This window comes from Propithecus coquereli, unplaced genomic scaffold (genome assembly GCF_000956105.1).
Source record: "Propithecus coquereli isolate 6110/MARCELLA unplaced genomic scaffold, Pcoq_1.0 Scaffold38, whole genome shotgun sequence".
In the NCBI taxonomy this organism is placed as follows: domain Eukaryota; kingdom Metazoa; phylum Chordata; class Mammalia; order Primates; family Indriidae; genus Propithecus; species Propithecus coquereli.
This window is the reverse complement of record NW_012149507.1, coordinates 4,351,372-4,366,828: the sequence shown is the minus strand read 5'-3', so window position 1 is coordinate 4,366,828 and position 15,457 is coordinate 4,351,372. Positions and strand designations below refer to the sequence as shown.

Here is a 15,457-nt window from a genome sequence, read left to right as displayed (position 1 = left end):
GTTACTTAAATATCCCCCTCCTTATGTCCAGACACAGCAGTTTCATCTTCTTGAAGAAATCCCCCTAAACCTTCTCACTTGCCCCACCTGGACTGGCCATCCTCTTTTTCTTTCATCACCTGGGACCTTAACTTGCCTTCTCCTGGAGTCCCTGTTTCCTGTGTCTGCTGCTCATTCTGTCCGGGTTTATTCTCTTGTTTCTCTTGAGCACATCTTCCAATAGCTTCAAGTGAAGACTGCAAGGAAGTAAACTCTTTGATACTCTATAATCTGAAAATATTTTTATTCTAGCTTCAGAATTCTAGGTTGGCAATTATTTCCTTCAGATTTTTGAAAACATTGTTCAGTTTTCCTCTAGCTTCCAATACTGCTGTTAAGAAGTCCAAAGCCATTCTGATTTCCGATTTTTTTTATGTGTGACTTGGGCGTGTTTCGTGATCTCCCTCCTTTTTTCCCCCCATTTTAGTGGGATTTTAGGAGGGAGGGAAAGGAATGCTTATTCTCAATCCACTATCATTATAAAGAACATACTATTTTTGGAACTTTTTACTTAATCTATAATGAACAACCTTCCATGTCATTACATATTCTACAATATCACTTAATGGCTTCAGAAAATGTGATTGTTTGAACCCAATTTTTGATCACTTAGGTTGTTTGTAATTTTTTGCTGTTATAGATAATATTTGAATAAGCATCTTTTCCTGTTAAATTTTTGCACTCATCCCTGATTGTTTACTAGATTAAATTTCTAGAAGTGTAATTGCATCATTAAAAGGATTCTGAGTATTTTGATACATATTTCCAAATTATCCTTGGAAAAAGTTGTAGCAATTTGCACAGTCACCAGTGGTATTTGGGAGAAGCATTTCCTTATATTCTTGATCCCCCCCACCCCATTCTCCTGCCTTTTGTTTTCATTTCCTTTGCCCAGAATAGCATTTCAGTTGCGTATGATTCAATAATTTGTTTTCTTCTTTTAGTGTCTTGAGAGAGAGAGTAAAATTTTCCAGTATGGAAAATAAGGTGTTCTTTATAGTTCTCTTCAGGAAAAAAGATGCTTGGGAGTTTGGACATCTGAATTTCAGTCTTGGTTTTACCACTAACTTAATTTTTTTTGAAACAGAGTCTCACTTTGTTGCCCTGGCTAGAGTGAGTGCCATGGCCTCAGCCTAGCTCACAGCAACCTCAGACTCCTGGGCTCGAGCTATCCTTCTGCCTCAGCCTCCCGAGTAGCTGGGACTATAGGCATGCGCCACCATGCCCGGCTAATTTTTTCTCTATATATTTTTAGTTGTCCAGCTAATTTCTTTCGATTTTTTTAGTAGAGACAGGGTCTCACTCTTGCTCAGGCTGGTCTTGAACTCCTGAGCTCAAACAATCCACCCGCCTCTGCCTCCCAGAGTGCTAGGATTACAGGCGTGAGCCACCGCGCCCGGCCCACTAACTTAATTTTAGTTAATAATAGCTGCTGTTAGGATCTTGTGCAAAAGTTTAGAGGAAGAAAAAACAATGACCATTAAATGCAAATATCTACAACATTCTAAATTAACTTCCAGTGTTTTTCAGTGTAGTACGTTAATATGTTTCATTTAATTGTAATTTATGTTGTGTTTGACTTTTTCTGCTTTGCATGATATATGTCACTGTAGTCACCAGGCTTGTCCACATTAATCCTCTCCAGCATTCCTCGCCCTCCTGCATTTAGGGGCATAGTTTGTTTCTTATCCTCCTATTGCCGCGGGTTTTGATAGTCTCCTTTTGTTTATCTGTCTCTGTATCTATCAATTTATTTTCATTTTGTGATTTATCATCATTGTTATAATAATTTTTCTTCTTTTGGAGTGTTTCCTTGGGAATATTTTCTCAAAATAGGATTATTCAAAATTCAATGTTTGCATTCTTCTTCTTTATTTATTTATTTATTGTTTTGAGACAGAGTCTCACTCTGTTGTTTGGGCTAGAGTGAGTGCCGTAGAGTCAGCCTAGCTCACAGCAACCTCCAACTCCTGGGCTCAAGCGATCCTCCTGCCTCAGCCTCCCGAGTAGCTGGGACTACAAGCATGTGCCACCATGCCCGGCTAATTTTTATATGTATATATTTTTAGTTGTCCAGCTAATTTCTTTCGATTTTTTTAGTAGAGACAGGGTCTCACTCTTGCTCAGGCTGGTCTTGAACTCCTGAGCTCAAACAATCCACCCGCCTCAGCCTCCCAGAGTGCTAGGATTACAGGCGTGAGCCACCACGCCCAGCCCTTCTTTATTTTTAAGTGTCGAACCCCAGACTGGCCTTGAACTCCTGGGCTCAAGTGATCCTCCCAAGTAGTTGGAGCTATAGGCATGTGCCACAACCGGCCGACTTTCAATGTTTGCATTCTTGGACTTAGTGAATCTTACTATATATGGCCAGATGGCTCTACTGTTAGGAAACACTAATAGAGTAGTTGCTTTATTTCTCTGTTGCTTTGCAGTTCCCTAACTGCATAACAGGGCTAAACAATGTCTAAGAGACTCTTTTAGCATAGGGATGCTAATAAAAGTAAAAGATAAAACATTCAGGCTTGCTTTGAGGACAACTTCAGAAGATGTGATATCGTATGATATCATCATCCAACAGCTAATGGGTGGATCTCGCTAAAGTGGCTTCTTGTGGTTTTACACCATGTAGTCAACCCTTGGGGTGTGGCTGCAGTTCACTAATGTGGGAATGAAGTGTTCATACAATAAAGTAGATGATGAATATTTCCCTTTAGGGTGAAAGGGACCACTGGTTATCTGTTAGGTGCTATGTGCTTTTTTTTTTTTTTGGAGACAGTCTTGCTCTATCTAGCTAGAATGCAGTGGCATCATCACAGCTCACTGCAACCTCAAACTCCTGGGCTCAAGTGATCCTTCTACTTCAGCCTTCCAGGTCGCTGAGACTACAGGCATGTCACCAGATCCTCTAATTTTTTCTGTTTTTAGTAGAGGTGGGGTCTTGCTCTTGCTCAGGCTGGTCTCGAATTCCTGACCTCAAGCGACCCTCCTGCCTCAGCCTCCCAGAGTGCTAGGATTACAGGCCTGAGCCATCGCACCTGGTAATGTATATATTATTTTAACAGCTCTAGGAGAGACTGTACCTCCACTTTATAGATGAGGGGATTATTGCTCATGGATGTTAATGAACTTGCTCGAGGGCTAACAGTAAATAGCAGAGCCAGCATGCCAGGAGGGGTCTAGTTAACCCTAAAGCCCATATTGTTTTCCACTACCACAGTAATTACCTACAGTTAGATAGATGGCTGGAGGTGAAGTTTTAAGTGTATTCTGTAGGTACCCCGTTTATTGTCTTTGCAGAAACCGGGTAAAGGTGGAAAATGTTAAGTCACGTCCAACTTTTTCTTTATTACAGATAATAACGAACCAAGCCAAGTCTCAGAGCCCAGGAAGACTTTGTCCCCAACTGCAACAGAACCAACCCAGGTGGTAGATCCAAAACAGGGGCCCCAAGAACTTCAGGAAAAGAAAATCCAGGTGCTTGAGGAGAAGGTTCTCCGACTCACAAGGACAGTTCTTGACCTCCAGTCCTCCCTTGCTGGAGTGAATGAAAACCTCAAACATGCCACTCAGGACGATGCCAGTAAAACTCAGCCATCGTGGTTTGGCAGCCGGCACCCCCAGCCTGATGTGGCTGCCGGTGGAGACACAGAAACGGTCCAGCGTCCCGGCGGCCTTCACGGTAAAGAATCTGGCATGAAGGACATCAAGTCCGAATTGGCTGAAGTCAAAGATACTCTGAAGACCAAGAGCGACAAGCTGGAAGAGCTGGACGGGAAAGTGAAGGGTTACGAGGGGCAGCTCAGGCAGCTCCAGGAGGCTGCGCAGGGCCCCACCGTGACCATGACCACCAACGAACTCTACCAGGCCTATGTGGACAGTAAGATCGACGCCCTGCGGGAGGAGCTCATGGAGGGCATGGACAGGAAGCTGGCCGACCTGAAGAACTCGTGCGAGTACAAGCTGCTCGGCCTCCAGCAGCAGTGTGACGACTACGGCAGCAGCTACTTGGGAGTCATAGAGCTGATCGGGGAGAAGGAGACGAGCCTGAGAAAAGAGATGAACGACCTTCGAGCCCGGATACAGGAGCCTTCAGCGCAGCCAGACTGCTGTGACAGCAAAAAGAATGGTGACTTCGGTCAACAGATCAAGACGCTAGACCAGAAAATTGAGAGAGTCGCCGAAGCCACCAGGATGCTGAATGGACGGCTGGACAACGAGTTTGACCGCCTCACAGTTCCAGAGCCAGACGTGGACTTTGACGCCAGATGGAATGAACTAGATGCAAGGATCAATGTGACAGAGAAGAACGCGGAAGAACACTGCTTCTACATCGAGGAAACCCTTCGGGGGACCATTAATGGGGAGGTGGAGGACTTGAAGCAACTTGTCGATCAGAAAATACAGTCACTGGAAGACCGTCTGGGGAGCGTTCTCTTACGGGTGGCCAATGACACGGACGCGGGATTCATCCCCCACGGGTCAGCCCTGCCAGGCGTGTCGGGGTCAGGGAATGAACAGGTCGTGATGGAATTAAACCGCCTGAAGGACAAAGTTCAAGTTGTTGAGGGTATGTGCCTGCGGAACTTCCAGGCAGAGCCTCACGGGAGAGAAGGTGCTTTGCCAAATGGGGAAGGCCATACAGCGCATGACAGCTGGCGCCTTTGGAAATCTCTAAATGACACGATGCATAGGAAGTTTCAAGAAACCGAACGGAGCATCCAGAAACTTCAACAGGGCTTTAGTTTTCTTTATTCTCAACTAAACCACACAGAAAACAATGTGACTTACCTTCAGAATGAAATGAGCAATTGCAGGGCAGGTAAAAACGCTGGAGTGGGGGGGTTCACGAAGGTGGGTGAGCAAGAAAGGACAGTGGAGACCCCCGCAACCCCCCAGGACCTGGTGGCTCATTGCTGCGGCCGGCTGGAGGAGAGGTGGCACAGCTTCCAGAGCCAGGTCCTCTCTGAGCTGGACACATGCAAGGAAAACATGCACGGGGCCCAAAGGGACATCTCCATGGTGGAGGGCAGGGTGTCTCACGTGGAGCAAACCTGCAGCAAACTGGACGCCATCTCAGGAAGTCTTCAGAGGATCAAGGAGGGACTCACCAGGCACGTCAGCAGCCTGTGGACCTGTGTCCGGCAGCTGAACGGGACGCTCAGGGCGCACTCCAGAGACATTTCTGGCCTGAAGAATTCCGTCCAGCAGTTCTATAGCCACGTTTTTCAGATTTCTACTGATTTGCAAGATCTGGTCAAATTTCAACCATCAGCAAGTAAGTTGAAACTTACGATTCCATTTCTTGTATTTATTTGCAGCCTGTGACAGTGTTATACTAGATTTTGGACAGTTTGTGGAATTAACTAAATTCCATCAGTGCTACCCAAAGTGCGGTCCATAGATGGGTGCCGGTTTGTGACTCACTGGGTGCTGGGTAGTAGTGAGATAAATACTAACACTGAGAGTATGTATCTGGAACTTTTTAAATAATTGGACATCACTGTGGCATTCAAGCATGTGATCCGTGTATTTTATTTATTTTTTATTTTTTTATTTTATTTTTTTTTGAGACAGAGTCTCACTGTGTTGCCCGGGCTAGAGTGAGTGCCGTGGCATCAGCCTAGCTCAAAGCAACCTCAAACTCCTGGGTGCAAGCGATCCTTCTGCCTCAGCCTCCCCAGTAGGTGAGACTACAGGCATGTGCCACCATGCCCAGCTAATTTTTTCTATATATATTTTTAGCTGTCCAGCTAATTTCTTTCTATTTTTTTTTGTAGTAGAGATGGGGTCTCGCTCTTGCTCAGGCTGGTCTCAAACTCCTGAGCTCAAACAATCCGCCCGCCTCTGCCTCCCAGAGTGCTAGGATTACAGGCGTGAGCCACTGCGCCCGGCCGATCTGTGTATTTTAGAAAAGTATGAGTCCACAACAAATCGGAAATAAAAAAGGAAAACTGGTTCTTCACTGCAGATGGCAGAATGTGATCCGTACGATCGTGTCGGTGAGCTGAGAGTTGCGGTCAGATTCTTGGCATAACAACTTGGGGCGCTGGTGTGTGTTGCTGTCTGGTATTCTACCTGGGGGAGTCTCCTAATCTGTTCACCTCTCTACAAGCATCACTTTCTGTTTGTGTCATATAATCTTTGTCGTTACCATCTTTGGGCCACCTCTCATTCCCTCAAATCCAGGGCTTAGGTGATGGTGGACAGGACGTTGTCATATTCATTGCCAGAGACACAGGACTGTGGATGAAAGTGGGAACTGTCTAAAGCCCTGCGGTGCCTGGATCCAGGAAGCTCATCAGTAGTGCTGAGAGCATTGCTTGCTACGGTTCAGACTCTCAACAGATGTTTGTTGAGTGAATGAATGGTCCCTTTATAGTTTTGAGTAATATATGCGATAGAGTTAATTTTTTTTTGTTCCTTCAGGGCTAACCACATAGTCCCTGAAGGACAGAGCTTCTCTTGCACCTGGGTTCTCACTTTGAGATGGCCCCAATAACGAGCAGCCTTCTCTGATTGGACACGGGTGAAAGGAGCGAAGAGGGAGATCACGTGCACTTAGCACTTTCTAGACCGGCCTGGATAGTCGCTTCAGGGACGCAGCGTATCAGCCCCACCACAACCTCACAGAGAGGGCGTGCTGTTCTCCAGAGGGAAAGTGCGTCCAGAGTCGCACAGTGTTAAGTGGTGGAGGCAGGATTAGAACCCAGGCTGGGCTGCATCCAAGAACCGTGGTCTTCCAGTGCAGCCCTCGACTCCTTCGTGTCTCCCAGAGCTGAACGCAGACTTACCTGGTCCACAGGCACTTGCGGAGGACCAGCCTTGTGCTCACAAGGAACCTGTTTCCTGACCTCCCCTGTCCTTGCTGTCTTTCCTCCTGTCCTTGCCGTCTGGACTTTCAGCTCTGGGCTGAGACTTCACAGCCTCCGTGAGCCTGTGGGATGTTACGTCGGGTCCCAGCTGAGACGTGAAGCCCGAGGAGGGAAGGTTACAACATGGGAGGCAGAGGAGTCCCAGACTGGCTGAGGAGAGCCTGGGCTGGTCCTGGCGCCTCAGGAGGTGTGGGGAGGGTCCCCAGAGCCCTGTGCTTATCTTGTGGATAAGGAGTCACCCAGGCCGAACAGGACCAGCGTCAGCCTGCTGCGCCACACTATTTATAACCCGCCCCTTCCTCCCCAGGCCCACTCAGCTCCTGTATCTCTGGAATGTCGAGTAGAGGTCACAAGCCTCTGTGTGTGTTCATAGAATGATTTATTGCTTGTGGCGACAATGCTGTCTGGGCTGTGATTTATAATGACAGATTGAACCAGATATTTCCAGTTGATTTGCAACTATCTGGCAGCGTGGGAAGCCTTGTACACGCTTTCCTGTTTGTCGCAGTAGGAGCTGGAGGTGAATGTCTTTAAAGAGAATGTGGCTTCCAGAACATTATCCTTTTGGACTGAACGCATTGTTGTGACTGTAGACAGCATGGACTTTCGAGAATTTCACTGATTGAAAGATCCAGAAATAAACCAGAGGTCCTCACGCGTCCTTGTACAGCATCCAGGTCTGGGCGAGGGAACCTGAGTATCAGAGGTCCCTGGGTGAACCTGGAGCTAAGATCACGATGAAAGTCACACGTCCATCAGTTAAGTCAACAGAACACTTATTGAGCACCTGCTGTGTGCCGGACTGTGTGCAGGGCATGGAGAAGAGTACACATGAGCCTAACCCTCAAAGCATTTTCAGTCCCAGTGGGAAAGAGACACCCAGGTCTGCAGAGAGAATGGATGAGATTGTTTGTGGAAGCCCAGTGAGGGGCACAGGGGTTTATACTTCCAGTTCCTAAGATCTTACTGGGCCTCTGGTATGTGGTAGACAATGGCTGTGTGTGGGGTATGTGGATGAAATGACAGTCTGGTGGGGAAACAAGCAGACAGAGGTGGCCACGGGAATGGGGCATGCATGAGCCGCACTGGGCACGCGGAGAAGCACCCAGGCCACTGAGGAAGACAGGGAGGGCTTCTCAGGGGAGAGAGCCCGAGCCCTCCAGGTTGAGTGAGTGTTTACTGAGCAGTGTTCAGAGGCTGGAAGGGTGAGGAATGAGGGGAGATGATGGGAGAAACTTGCAGAAGGAGGTGTTACTGGATCTGATGATTTGAGGGATGGGTAGGATTCAGAAAGCAGGAGGGGAAGGTATTACTGGTGAGGACTTGGTGTGAATGGATCAGTTGTTTACTGCTGTGTAACAACTTACCCCAAATCTCGGTGGTTTAAAACATCAAAGATGTATTATTTTCCGTTATTCTGTGGGTCAGGAATTCAGGCAAGGCTTGGCTTAGCGGTTCTTCTGCTCCCTGTGGTGTCAGCTTGAGTCTCCCACTCAGCTTGCAGGTGGCTAGAAGGTCCAGGAAGACTCAAATGTCTGTGCCTCAGTGCTCCTCCATGTGGCCTCTCTTGCCATGTGGCTACTTGGGCTTCCTCATAGCATGGTGGTCTCAAGTGGTTGGACTTATGGCGACTGGCTCATGAAGGGAAGCAGAAGCTGCTGGGCCTCCTACAGGCTAGGCCCAGAGCTGGAGTAGCATCACTTCTGCCATGTTCTACTGGTCAGAGCAGGTTGGCTCTTGAAGGGTGATGTGGCTCGTATGTGTGGGCAAGGAAGGGGTATTAATGGTGGTCTTCATATCTACAAGGTTCCGGGGTGAGGATGTGACAGGTTTGGACCACTAACCACATTGCCGGGTCAGGGATACACGCTCTGGTGCTTCTGCTCGGTTCATTGCCCATCCTCAGATCCTGTTTGCTCTTTGGAAGCATTGCTGAGGGGGCTAAAGTGTCCCAGAGGCAGGCGGGGCTAGAAGAAGGGGCTTCAGCTGACAGATAGACCAAGTCCTTCCATTAGTACAGATATTCATCCCTGGGGTTTAAAGGGATGTTTGATTATTATTTGTTTAGAGAAAAGGTCCACAGATTTCATCTAGGACTTGGAGGGGTGCCTAACTTCCAAAAGACGAAGAACCACTGTATCGTGCTATTACTTTCACACCTTCAGCTCGGTCATGTGGGTGTGATGCCCCTCTCCTGACCATACGCTCCAACCCATGCATTCATACATTCGTTCATTCAATAGGTATTTACTCTAAGCCATGTCTTAGAGCTGGGGTTGTCGCCCTCGCAGATCTTACACTCCAGCAGGGAAGGCAGACTGTGTCCAGCCATACAGATAAAGACCTGATCTCAGTTAGCTGTTAGTGCCGTGAGCAAACATAAAACAGCAAGGCGACAGAGAATGGGGGGCTGGGGTCTATTTTAGGTGAAGGGTCAGGGAAGGTTGCTGTGGAGATGCCATTTGCACAGAGATGCGAATAAGGCGAGGCTCTGCAGAGATCCATGTGAGAAAATGGTCCTGGTAGAGGGAACAGCATGTTTAAAGGTCCTGAGGCAGAAATGAGTTTGCCCTTTTGAGAAACTCAGAATTTCAGTTTGGCCAAGCATATGAGCAAGGCAGGAGGACATAGGCAATGAGGTCAAAGAGAGGCTAGAACCAGATCAGACAGGGCTTTAGAGGCTGTGATAAAGGATTTGGATTTTAAGTACCGTGAGAAGCTATTGAAGGATTTTGGGCCAGGAAGTGATTATTTCTCAGGTTTGAAAACCCAGCTCATCTACGCTAGCTCTGTGACTTTGGGAAAGTTATCTTTGTACCTAATGCCTCCATTTCTTCATCTGTAAATTGGAAGTAATATGAATGGGCTGGTGCAGTGGCTAATGCCTGTAATCCTAGCACTTTGGGAGGCTGAGGCAGGAGGATCACTTGAGGTCAGAAGTTTGAGACCAGCTTAAGCAAGAGCGAGACCCCGTCTCTACTAAAAATAGAACAATCATCCAGGCATGGTGGTGTGCCCCTGTAGTCCCAGCCACTGGGAAGGCTGAGTCAGGACAGTTGCTTGAGCCCAGGAGTTTGAGGTTGCTGTGAGCTAGGCTGAAGCCACAGCACTGTAGCCCGGGCAACAGAGCAAGACTCTGTCTCAAAATAAATAAATAAATAAATGAGATAATGATACCTGCCTCAAGAAGTTGGTATGGGGATTAACACTCGTCTAAGTATAGTGCCTGGCAGTTGGTAATCACTCAATAAGTATTACCTATTATTTTAACTCTGTCCCCTGCAATGGGTGTTTAATCTGCTCCTGGCTGAACCTTTCTCCCTTTCTCTTGCTAGGAGCCTCTACCCTCAGAGCGACAGAGCCTGTAAATCCAGCACCGGCAGAGCGAGAGGGGCAGGGGCGCTGTAGATGGTGTTTTCCCTCTTTCCTCTTCTTTTTCTTCTTTTCTAAATTAGGGGTCAGGTACTGAGTGTAAAAAGCCTAGAAATCTCTCCTCCCAGCATTCACAAGTTCACGTACAAATACTTTTGTTGACCGGAGCTCATCACTTGCGAACAAATTAGGTTCCCGGTGAAAAGGAGGTTCCTACGCCCTTTGCTCTCGGTGCAGTGAGGCCGCAGGACCTGGCCTGCCCGTGGACGCACGCGGTCCCGCTTCCCACTTTTGCAGGCGTCCGTCCTTCACAGCATCTCAGCGGCACCCTCTTCCTTTTCCCCGTTGCCCGGTTTCACCCGCACTTGAGTGTGCGGCTGTACGTGGACGCTCACTGATATCCCCACAATCAGGGGGGTGTCCTGGCCCCTGGGGTCTGGCCTCCCAGGCGTGGGTGACCATCAGAGGTGTCTTCCTGGCTGGGACCCAGGACCGCCCTGGCCTGTGATCCAAGCGGCGTCGACGCGCAGAGGCTGAGGCTTGGCTGGGCCCCGCGTCCTACTGTTCCTCTTCCAGCTGGGCCAGGAGGTGGGTGCTGGGGGCGGGAAGGAAGCGTGGGCAGAGGGATGTGGCCGTGCCCAGGCAAATGTCTTTCTCCACATCGTGCTTCCAGGAAGGGACGCCCGCGTGGATGCCGCAGTCGGGTCTCAACACGTTGCAGGGACAGCAGCGTCACCTCCTTTTCCCCTCTCCTGCCCCTTTCTGCTCATGTCTCAGGTCATTTCTCATCACATTTCATTTAGGGTGTTACAGATGTAGGAATCTTATTGTTATCAGGTTGCTTAAGTTAAGCCGCAAGAACGAAAGAGCTTGGACTATTCAAATGAGCACTTCACCAGAAAGCCTGGCCAGGGTGTCACTGGACACCAGCATTCTGACTGCTGTGGCCCTCATCTTGCAATCAGCTGAGTTTGGGGCCAGGTTAGGCCCAAGAGAGCGTGGTCCTAGAGTTTTAGAAATATGTAAAGGCTAAATAACTGCACATGTTCAGGCCATGCTGAGCTCCTGGCAGCTCACACCCTCTTACCCTGTGGGCATCTGGTTTCTGCAGCGCTCTGTGGTGGGCGTGAGTAGCAGCTGCTTGTCTCCACCGTAACCTTGAACTTAGAACTGCAGCGTTCTGAGCACTGAGCTTTCCCGTAGCTGCAGGCATAAAGCCCTCTGGGACCTTTAACAAAAACCAAGAACTCCTGGGCTCACTCGGGAGAGTCCCACTCAGCAGGGATGAAGGGAGGCCCAGGAATTTGTAATTAAATTTGGAGTTAAAACAAAAAAGCCCAGTTCTGATCCCAGAAGTGGAAGGAAGGCTACCCAGAGGTAGCAGGACACACCACCAAGGGCAGGCTGTACCCAGGAAGAAAGGGGACCAGGAAGAGGAGACAGAACAAACCAGTGACTTTGACGCTGCACCAACAAAAGGCCAGCTGTGTGCGCTGGGCCCCTGTGCAGACTGCGTTCTGTGCTGGTTTTCGTGTCTCTCCTTACGGCTTAGTAACAGCTTAGTAACGTGGTAAGTCTCAAAATCGGTTAGCATAGGTCCTCCTTTGCATTTCCATACACATTTTATTTTATTTTATTTATTTTTTTTGAGACAGAGTCTCACTCTGTTGCCCAGGCTAGAGTGCCATGGCGTCAGCCTAGCTCACAGCAACCTCAAACTCCTGGGCTCAAGCGATCCTAGTGCCTCAGCCTCCTGAGTAGCTGGGACTACAAGCATGTGCCACCATACCTGGCTAATTTTTTCTATATATATTTTTAGTTGTCCAGCTAATTTCTTTCTATTTTTAGTAGAGACGGGGTCTCGCTCTTGCTCAGGCTGGTCTCGAACTCCTGAGCTCAAACAATCCGCCCGCCTTGGCCTCCCAGAGAGCCAGGATTACAGGCGTGAGCCACTGCGCCCAGCCAAAAATCTGCAATCTTGATCAGCATCTTTAAAATACTTCCCTAGGTTCAGTGGTCAGCAGGCGTACCCTTTGGATGCCAGGGAGATGAGGTTTGACCTCGCCCAGACTATGGATGAGTTGCGTCCGTGTTTTACAGCCCGTGGGGCACACCCACATCCATCACCTGCCTGGGTGACAGGAGAGCACTGCAGATGGAGCCCGCTAGGCAGACAGGGACGTTTCAGTGGCTTTCCCACGGCCAGGCCTCAACCTCAGCCCCTGACAGCTAGTGCCAGCCTCCCCCCACAGCCTCTGGTCCTGTGACCAGACTCCACCTGGCTGCCAGTACAGGGCCAGCTCCCGTGGGAGGACAGCAGGCGTCCCTGGTCGCGGGCAACCCAGACTCCTGTAACTGGACCAAGGGTGTTAACTCAGCTGCAGGACACCAGGTTTTAGCAGATCGGCCTTATGGATTATTGGGGATTTTCTGAGGAAAGTCTTTGTTTTAGTGAAACTGAAATTGGCTTTTGAAAAGAGCTTTCGAGGAGAGAGTGAGGCCTTTAACACCTGGGTGTCAGGGTCACCCACAGTGAGGCCACGACCCTGCCTGCCCTGCTCATGATGGCACGAGGCCCCAGACGGCGGGCGGGCCGGGGGCCTGTGGCTGGTCTGTCCTCACCATTCCTCGGGAGTTCAGACATACGGGGAGCAGGCCTTGGCTCGCTTGAAGAATTCATTTCAAATGGCCGTTCTCTGAATTGGAAACACATGTTCGGTTCGGAAAGCAGTCAACTGCCGGAGACTCGTCTGTCCAGACTGAGCAGGGTGGCGTCCAGTCGTCGTCAGACTTGGGGATAAACGCGTGCATCTGGAACCCCCGCGACGCTGGGGACTGAGCCGGAGTGCTGAGAGGCTGGGGCCGGGGGCCATGATCCAAAGCAAACGCAGCCTTCTCTCTGTTGTCTTTGCTGTGACGTGGCGGGCTGTTCTGGGGCGTCCGGCTCTCCGCAGCACATGCGCGCCTGCCCGGGGAGTTGCTGAGGATGTTTGGCCCCAGCGGTACCTTAAGTCCACCTTTTCTGTGCCTTTCACTTGGTGTGACAAGTCTGGGTGTTGAGGGAGTGATGGGTATAAAATGGAGAACTGTCATCGTCCTGGATGTACCAGAACCGGCCCAGTAGGATTTTTGGCACCATTAGGGTGCCCAGTTTAATGGCTGGCAGGAATGAGGGCGTGGCCCGCGGTGCCCTTCATACACGCAGCCTTCTTCCATTCTCCCAACACGTTGCTCAGTGCATCGGGCCAGGCCCAGTGCCAAGCCTTGGGGGGTTCCTGGAAGATAATTCAGATGCTGTCCTCAAGCACTCATCGTCCGGCCAGAGAGCAAAGACGTGAACTGTTGCGAGAGCCCCTAGAGGCCCCCGCCAGTTCCTGATCCAGGGCAGGATGGCTCAAGCTCTGCTGGACAGACGTGAGATGGCTTCGTGGGGGAGGTGGTATTTTAACTGCGGCTTCAGGGCTGGGTGCTGTTTCTCCCAGCGAGGGTGCCAGAAGAGGCCGTCCGGGGGGCTGTGCACAGCGAAAGCAAAGGCACAAAGCCAGGGCGGTCAGATGAGGGCTGGGCACCAGCACAGATGCTGAGAGCGGCCGAGGAGGCGGGGACGCGGAATGTCAGAGGAGATTCCATCTGATGTTATGAGCCGTGGAGAACAATGGAAGATTTGGGGGCAGGAAGTAACACAATTAGGATGCCTTCTAAAGAGCATTCTGGAAAAGGTGTGGATGAAGGATTCAAGGGATATTTCAAAATTAGACTCAGCTGGCCTGAGCCACAACTATGTGAGAGAGAGGGAGGGAGGGGGAGATAAAGGAGAAGGAAGAGTAAACTTTGGATGGGGCGGCTGGGAGAATGGTGGCGGATTTATTTCAGAGCGAGGGGGCTGATTTGAAGGGTTTGGTGGGATAGGGAGGAAAATAAGGACCCGTTTGAGGAGACTGTACTTTGCTATTTGAAAGGTACTTTGCCAATTACAATTCATTGAGGGTTGTAAGACTGAGGAAAAGTATTTCTTTTTTCCAGGTTTTGGATGGAGACGCATGCACTTGGGTAAAAGGCAGGAGCCGCATGGAGGAAGGACAGGGAGGCTGGGAGGCTGGGAGGACAGCGGAGTGACGCTGGAGGGAGCAGGTCCAGGGAGAGCGGGAGGTCAGGGCGAGGGCCCAGGCAGAGGCGTGTGCCTGGCAGGAAGAAAGACGGGGACAGAATCACGCGTGCTAGGATTGCAGGGGAAGAGCAGAAACAGGCCCTCAGTGAGTGTCTTCTGTAATTAAATTTTATAAAAATAAGCAAAACAGCACTGAGAAGCTTATACGAAAAACCAGCTCCACCGTTCCCTCCCCGTCACCCTTCTCACGCCACAGAGGCTGCCTCGGGCAACTCTTCCAGCTGTTTCTCTTCCTCGATGGTCACCTCTGTTTCTAAATTGATTCATCGCCTTAGACATTGTTGGCTCCCCTCCTCCCAGTCCCTGGTACAGGTATCCTACAACAATCAATATTCAACACTGATGCAGTCTGAGCTAAATAGCTTTCTGTGGGTCTCTTGCTTTTCCTCTTTTCTCTGAATCAGTAGTAGTGTCCTGTTACTATTTGCTTAGATTTTATGTATCTATCTTGGAGTCTTCCTACCTTCCGACAGCCTCTCAATACAATTTTTTACGCCATAAAAAATACCAGATCATTTGTCAATTCCATTTTTAAAAAAATGGGTTACCTCCCTCCTGGAATTCTTGTTTTTCCTGATCTAATCTGGGCTGGTTATTCCCTAGACTTGCTTTGAGGCTTTTCAATTTGAACCTGCCTTCTCTACTGTCCCGGAAATGTCTTTATTCTCTCCGCAGTGTGCGACGCTTCTTTATGTCTCCTTTTCAGTTTATTCCCTTGTTTCAGTGGAGCACATTTTCCAATAGCTTCTTAGAAAGGGTGCTAGAGAGATAGTGCTTTTTATATTTTTAAAATATTGCTTGCCTTAAAAAAAGTCTTTATTCTACTCTCACGATAGATATTTTGGCTGGGTATAGAATTCAAGGTTAACAATTATATTCCCTCAAAATTTATAGACATTGTTCTCTTGTCTTACAGTTTCCAATACTGTTGAGAAGCCTGGTGATGTCTTTTTATATTTTTTCCCTCAAAAGCTTATAATATCTTCTCTTTTTTCTCAGTGTTCCG

At 49.1% G+C, this 15,457-nt stretch overlaps 1 protein-coding gene across 1 annotated transcript in view; it reads left to right on the top strand.

Moving 5' to 3' along the window:
• EMILIN2 (elastin microfibril interfacer 2) overlaps positions 1-15,457 on the top strand; it is a 51,383-nt gene that overhangs the window by 26,465 nt on the left and 9,461 nt on the right. Inside the window, exon 4 of the mRNA XM_012652118.1 lies at positions 3,392-5,314. Coding sequence (XP_012507572.1) covers positions 3,392-5,314 — 1,923 coding nt within the window. The remainder of the gene's footprint in view (positions 1-3,391; positions 5,315-15,457) is intronic.